Below are 6995 nucleotides of genomic sequence, written 5' to 3' on the forward strand. Positions count from 1 at the left end.
GGGGGGGGGGGCTCCCAGGCTTGTGGGCCCCTTGTGGCACCTCTTGACCTAATGCCGCCTCTATAAATTCTCAAATGTTTCCTTGACATCAGAGAGCCACCCGAATTACTTTTTCCACCGCCGCAAGTTTCTGTTCCCACGAGATCCCATCTGAAGGCCTTCTTCGGTACTCTGCCGGAGGGGGAATCGATCATGGAGGGCCTCTACATCAACCTTGCTGCCCCTTTCGATGATGTGTGATTAGTTTATCACAGACTTGCGGACCCATAACTAGTAGTTAGATGGCTTCTTCTCTCTCTTTGATTTTTCAATACAATGTTCTCATCGATGTAACATCTTTTCCGTGTCCCAAAAAAAGAAAATACCTTCTGTGTGTAGGGGAAACTCATTCCTGCTTGACTAATACAATGGTTTTATCCTAAAAAAAGGAATAATCCATATATATGAAGAAAAATCCTAAGGTCCAAGAGGCACCTCCTGATGAAAAAAAGAAAGAAAAAAAAGGGAATAAACCCTTTTCGTTTTGCTCATCCTCCCGTGCACGACTTTATAAGGGCCTCCGGAGCCAGTTCCGCGTTGGACTTGACCTCGCGCCGCCTCCGTTTTTCCTTTCCCCCCTCTAAACCCGCACCAGAAGCAGCGCTCCTAGGGTTTGCTCCTGCCACAAACCCTACCACCAGATTGCCCGGATTCCGGCAGAGGTAATCCATCGGCCCCTCGCGCCCTCTCCCCGTCCGCGGGCTAGTATTTCCTTTCCGCTTCGTGTGGGCGCTCAGATTCCGCTGGTTGTTGCAGGCGGCGGCTGCGAGCTGGTGGCATGGCGGGTTACCCGGAGGACAACCAGCACGCCATGAACGGGTACGAGGATGAGGTCGAAGAAGTGGAGGAGGTCGACGAGGAGGGCCGCCCGGGGCGGAGGGGACGGCGAGATGGGGGCGATGGTGGTGGCTATGGCGACGCCGGTGGGGATGACGGGAGGGCTGGGGGCGGTGACTCGTCGGGGTAAGTGATTGGAACTATTTTTTTTTGTTTGTCTTGGATTCGAGGAGTGTTGGTGTACTGATGCTTGGAGTCTTTGCAGGAAGATTTTCGTCGGAGGCGTTGCATGGGAGACAACTGAAGGTATAAGACGGCTCTTGTTCTTTCTTTCTACTTCATTCATGTCTAGGGCTGTTACATTCGTTCAAATGCCAATCTTTAATTGTCCAGCCTTTGTTAGATTCTTCATCTTGATAGAAAATCTGAAGAGAAAATTAGCTAAAACATGCCGTTCATCTCAGTGTTAGAAGTAGTGTTTTTTGAATACACTGCTGCAAATTTTCTAATGGCAGATCCGCAGATGTTAAGATACCCAGAAGTGGTCAATTCTTGTTTTACATTTTGAGGATTTGTGTAGCTATGATAGATTGATCTATTCATATGTTTTTTTGTGGGGTTGCACGTTTTGGTAATATCGTAGGTAATGCAAATTCAATAATGTTTATGGTTGGAATGTGTACCTATTAATCTTTTGTCAATCAGCTAACGGGAAAAAGTGATGTCTCGGTACACGTTGTAAAACTTACATGTGCATACTGGTCCAGTTGTTTGTACTTAGAAACAGTTTTGGTTCTTAACATCTTTCAAAGGATAGCTGTTTATACTTTGTTTTGCACTGTTGCTTTCAGGTTCAGTATAGTTGGGTTATTGCATTTGTTTGTAGTCCCATCCTAACAGAACAATTCCGTTATTTGTCTTCCGTTGTCAATTATATTAGCTTGATCACTTTTGCTTGAGGGGTTAGTCCTGGTATTTGGTTCAAGAGAAACATCGCAAACGTAAAGGTAATGGTGTTACCAGCATGCTGGTACCGTAGACGTAAACGGACAAAACTCAAACTTGTTTGGTAGCGGACTGTAACGTAATCAATTCGTCTCCAGAGAAGAAAAAAGCTAACAAATCTCAAAGGAGCAGCCATGGCAGGGCTCTCTCTGGGTCTGGCATGGTCGTGATTGCTGATGCAGAGGGGCGCCACACGGGGACGTCGCCGATGCAGTGGGAGTCTGGCGGACCATGGACACCAGGGGCTTGTCGGCGACCGCGGCAAGCAGCAGGCCCAGCGGCGACGCCGACGCCCTGTAGACGTGGTTGTCGTCAATGAACTCCTTGAAGAACAGGAACGGCGGGCACCTCGTGTTGCTGAGCCTGGCGACGGCAATGTCCACGTCGGCCTCCACGAAAACCACACCCTTCCTGGCGCAGTCCACCACCAGCTTCCGACTGGCCTCCTCGCGCAGCCAGCCGGCCAGCATGTACTAGTGCACCAGCGTCTCCGCCGTGGGCGCTGGCTGAGCCGTCGACGGCAACATGTCCAGTGATGGCGGACATGACTTAGGCGGCGGTGCGTGGGATGATAGCATGTGGTGCAAGAGAGGTGAGATCAGATTATTACGGCGTTCGTGGTGCTTCATGCGGAGGCATCATGCGATGGTTTCTGATTACACATCATATTGGGCGTAATGAGATTACAACTAGGCTGGGACCTGATACCGTGTTATCTCATTACAGCCGGGTCGATCCAAACAAGATTCATTGTTATCCCTTACCAGCGTAAACAGGTTACAAATTGGTGAACCAAACACCTTCCTAGTTTTTGCAAACTAATACTTGAACCACTTATCAATCATGTCTTGTCTTTTTTAGTTTCGTTTGATATAAGACTATGGTTATGTTATACAGAAGATCAACAAATCTGTGGTTAGTGCATTTAACCGTATCTCTCTGCCTGTATTAAGTTTATATTGTTATTGATAGCATACATATATTTGGATGAAAGATGCTCGGGCAAGAACAACTCTCTTTCAGTTTCATCTTTGCATCTCCTTTATTTCTTCTTTATTAGTGATGTTAGAAATTTTCACTCTCGCATGTTGCACAGTAGTCTCCTTTGGATTCAGTCATATGCATTTGGTTCATGCATTAATATACTGATAGTTCTTAAATGAAGGTAGGAATGAGTTAGTTTTTAAGAACAAGGTTTTTTCCAGTACTGTTTGTGTGTCTATTGGTGCTCTTGGTTTCTGAGTAGGTTAGCTATTGTTACCGCTTTTATATGAAACGTTTCTACCTTGTTACAAACACACTGCTATTTGTTCAATACTCCCTGGTTTCTTTTTATCAATCAAGTTATTTTTCTTTCCCCAATTGACAATTGTGTATGATTTATTTGTTTGTATGTAGAATCATTCTCCAAGCATTTTGGGAAGTATGGGGCTATAACTGATTCTGTAATTATGAAGGACAAGCATACTAAGATGCCTCGTGGATTTGGATTTGTTACATTTTCTGATCCATCTGTAATAGACAAGGTTTTGGAGGATGAACACAATATAGATGGAAGAACGGTAGGATATCTTAATCTAGATTGGACGTTATGTGGGACCTCAGTGTAAATTTTATTCTTAGTTAATAGTTGCACAGTTGATTTGGAGCGTTCAGCTTCTCTGTATCTCTCTCAACTTATGAACTATTCAGGTTGAAGTCAAAAGGACAGTCCCGAGGGAAGAAATGTCCTCAAAAGAGGGCCCCAAGACAAGAAAGATCTTTGTTGGTGGGCTACCTTCGACACTAACCGAAGGTATTAGTTGCAATGACCAATCTTGAACCTATTTTGGTTATGGTAAAACTTACAAGCTTTGTAATTTCAGATGATTTGAGGGATCACTTTTCCTCGTATGGCAACATGGTTGAACATCAGATAATGGTGGATCACAGCACTGGGCGTTCAAGAGGTTTTGGTTTTGTCACTTTTGAAAGTGAGGATTCTGTCGAAAGGGTCATATCTGAGGGAAGAATGCGTGATCTTGGTGGGAAGCAGGTCTGCATTTTCTCCTGTTTCCAAACCTTTTTATTCAGTAGTTCTTCCTGAGCTCCATTATCTTAATACTCCGTCCGTTCCATAAACGACAAGAATTATGGAATGGTGGGAGTAGCAAATATGTAAGGTAAGGATAGTAGAGATAAACGAGCATGAGGATTTCTGCATTCAACTGCTCAGTATGAGATGTGCTCCAAAGTGGTCTAAGAACTTCTGATTGTGGTTCATCTTCTTGTGGTTATTTCTGCCACTGTATTGCACATGTCCTTTTTGTATTTAGAGATTTTTATGCATTGCTGGTATTTTCTTGCCGAGCCAGATGGATTGGAATGGATTGGAAACTTTTATCTCAGATGCATCTACTCGTTGATAGAAGATTATTTGTTTTACCCTCAAATTGAGCTGCTAGCTTGATAGTGCTTTTAGTTGACAATCAGAGTAATTTTCTTCGCAGGTTGAAATAAAGAAGGCTGAACCAAAGAAACATGGAGGTGATCACAGTAGCAATGGGAGATCTAGTCACTCTGGTGGTGGTGGTTACCGTAGTTCTTACCGTAGTGGTGGAGCTGCTGGTGGCGGCGGCAGTAGCAGTGGTGGTGGTGGTGGCGGCTATGGCTATGGTGCTGGTCATCGATCTGCTGCTGCAGGAAGTTATTATGATAGCACGGGATATGGTTATGGTAGAGGAGGCTATGGTGCCGCAGCCGCTGCCGCCGCCTATGGAGGCAATGCTGGATATGGGTCTGGTTTTGGTGGTGGCTATGGTGGCTCTATGTACGGTGGTGCTTATGGTGCATACGGAGCATATGGAGGCGGTGCCTATGGTGCGGGTGCTTACGGTGGCGGTGCCTATGGTGCGGGTGCTTATGGAGGTGGCGCCTATGGTGGCGGCGCTCCTGGTGGCTACGGTGCTGGTGGATATGGTAGTTATGGGGGAGGGGGAGGGGGAGCAGGAGCAGGAGCAGGGGGTGCTGCTGGTGGTGGTGGGAGTGCAGGTGGTCGGGGCTCTAGCAGGTACCATCCCTATGGGAAATGAGTGTAAACCCCCTGTGGTTTTTTCTAGGATGCAATAAGCGCACTCATCTCCATGGGATCTCCTAGAAGTTGGGCATTCATCTCCTAGAAGTTGGGCATTCATCTTGAGTTACCTAATCAGAGGCATCAGAACATTTTTGGTTTTGTTGAATTAAAGTCGTAACCAGGGACAAGTGTAATCTTTGTTGCTGAGCCTGCCCGTAGTTTGGTGTAGCGGCTACACATTAAAGCTGTGTTGTATTCTTTAGTTTCCATATGCAGAGCGTTAGGAGACCCTGAAAACAAAGCCTTTCGTGTTAGGAACAATATTGGTTTGATAGAACTATATTTGTGCTGTAAGAGATCGTCTTTGCAAGCAGCTAGCGGTTGCCATCTGAGCTTACATGTAGGGAAGCCTTTAAACTGTTTGGTTTATGCTTCTGGCTGTTTGATGCATTTTGATATGGTAGGTTATGTATATAGTCATTGCTAATCCTCGGAACCCAGGAATGCGTTCTGGGTGTAAAGGAAAATGGTTTTATGACTTGTGGCACTGATAATGTTTGCAAATTTAATTGTTGATATGATATATTGTCTGGTAACATTTGCCCCTGTTACGTAAACTTTTTTTCACTCTGATAACATTTGTTCATCAGGAGTTGAAAGCCCTGAATAAAAGGGCATCTCCAACGGCCAACCCAAGATGTCCTGTTTATTTTTTACACCTAGAGCACTCAAATAATTAAAGATAAATATCATCCTTTATCTATTGATGTTAATAGTTGCACGGACGAGCTTCTTCCGCACAATCTTGCAATGAACAGAGACTGCTGCATATGCTGATGTGTGGGTCTTAAGCATCCCAAAATAGAGTGCCAAATCCGGAGGTCGACCTGACCTTTAGAGCATATAATCGGAAATTCTGACCTGATATTGACCTTTAGAGCATATAATCGGAAATTCTTCCATTGCTGGATCCGAACATACCTGACCATCCTCTTGCATCTGATAGTGTCATGAGCTATGTCTTTGGCAATTGATTCTCTCAAGTACTCTGGTTCAAACACCTTGACCTGATAACCCATAGTTCACCAACAAATGAATTGTAGATGTTATTTGTGCATCTTTGCATCTGGTCCAAACACCTTGACCTGATAACCCATAGTTCACCAACAAATGAATTGTAAGTACTCTGGTCCAAACACCTTGACCTGATAACCCATAGTTCACCAACAAATGAATTGTAGATGTTATTTGTGCATCTTTGCATCTGGTCCAAACACCTTGACCTGATAACCCATAGTTCACCAACAAATGAATTGTAGATGTTATTTGTGCATCTTTGCATCCATGCATGCTAAGAAACCATGTCTTGCAATTGAGTGTGCGTCACATTGTTGTTTGTACAACATTAGGAACCAATTAGATCATTTGTTAGTTAGCTATAGTTAACAACGAAACCTTAAGTTACGAGTCACTAATAAGTCAAGACTTATCTAAACTGTTCTAACAAAAGAATATAGAAAATACAACAAATCACAAGGACTAAAGTGTCAGTCAAAAAAAAAAAACTGAAGTGTCAAATGCACATGCATTTGAATTGGATCATAAGGATTCTGAAAAACTGAAGTTATTCATATTACGTTCAATGGTTCCATCTACGATAATAAAAGGACATAAATACTCTATAGCATATATGTTCATGTGCTGATGAATTCAAATAGACACTAGAAATTTGGGGATGACCTTTGCCAATTATCATACATGTCCTTTAACACACAACTATCATACATTTCCAAACAATTGTATTCAATAATACAAATGAACTACAAAAGGACTTTAAAAATGATACATTACAAGTTATTACAAATATACAATTGCATTCAATAATACAAATGAATTACAAAAGGACTTTAAAAAGGATACATTACAAGTTATTACAAATATACAATTGGATTCAAAAGAAGCTACATTGACCATTATACAAGTATTTCGAAAATGATCTTGATGAATAATACATGGTTATTACAAGCGAATAAAGAAATTCTAAACTAATCTTGATCTTCTCCTGTTCTTCATGATCTTCTTCCAAAACCTGCAAAAGAAACATTAAACATGGACATAT

General features: G+C 43.1%; 1 protein-coding gene across 1 annotated transcript; it reads left to right on the forward strand.

Annotated features, from left to right (window-relative positions):
- Positions 1-565: 565 nt before the first annotated feature.
- LOC123137028 (heterogeneous nuclear ribonucleoprotein A0) lies at positions 566-5348 on the forward strand. Its single transcript, XM_044556562.1, has 7 exons — positions 566-701; positions 796-1002; positions 1082-1122; positions 3220-3383; positions 3514-3616; positions 3687-3856; positions 4311-5348. The coding sequence occupies exons 2-7, from the start codon at positions 818-820 to the stop codon at positions 4890-4892; spliced, it is 1245 nt and encodes a 414-aa protein (XP_044412497.1). The 5' UTR covers positions 566-701; positions 796-817; the 3' UTR covers positions 4893-5348.
- Positions 5349-6995: the final 1647 nt, after the last annotated feature.

This window comes from Triticum aestivum, chromosome 6B (assembly GCF_018294505.1).
Source record: "Triticum aestivum cultivar Chinese Spring chromosome 6B, IWGSC CS RefSeq v2.1, whole genome shotgun sequence".
NCBI lineage: Eukaryota > Viridiplantae > Streptophyta > Magnoliopsida > Poales > Poaceae > Triticum > Triticum aestivum.

Coding starts and splice junctions, on each gene's coding strand:
- LOC123137028 (XM_044556562.1), top strand. CDS start 818: ATGGCGGGTTACCCGGAGGACAACCAGCACGCCATGAACGGGTACGAG. Junction 1,123..3,219: donor TGCATGGGAGACAACTGAAG/GTATAAGACGGC, acceptor GTTTGTATGTAG/AATCATTCTCCAAGCATTTT. Junction 3,384..3,513: donor ACAATATAGATGGAAGAACG/GTAGGATATCTT, acceptor TGAACTATTCAG/GTTGAAGTCAAAAGGACAGT.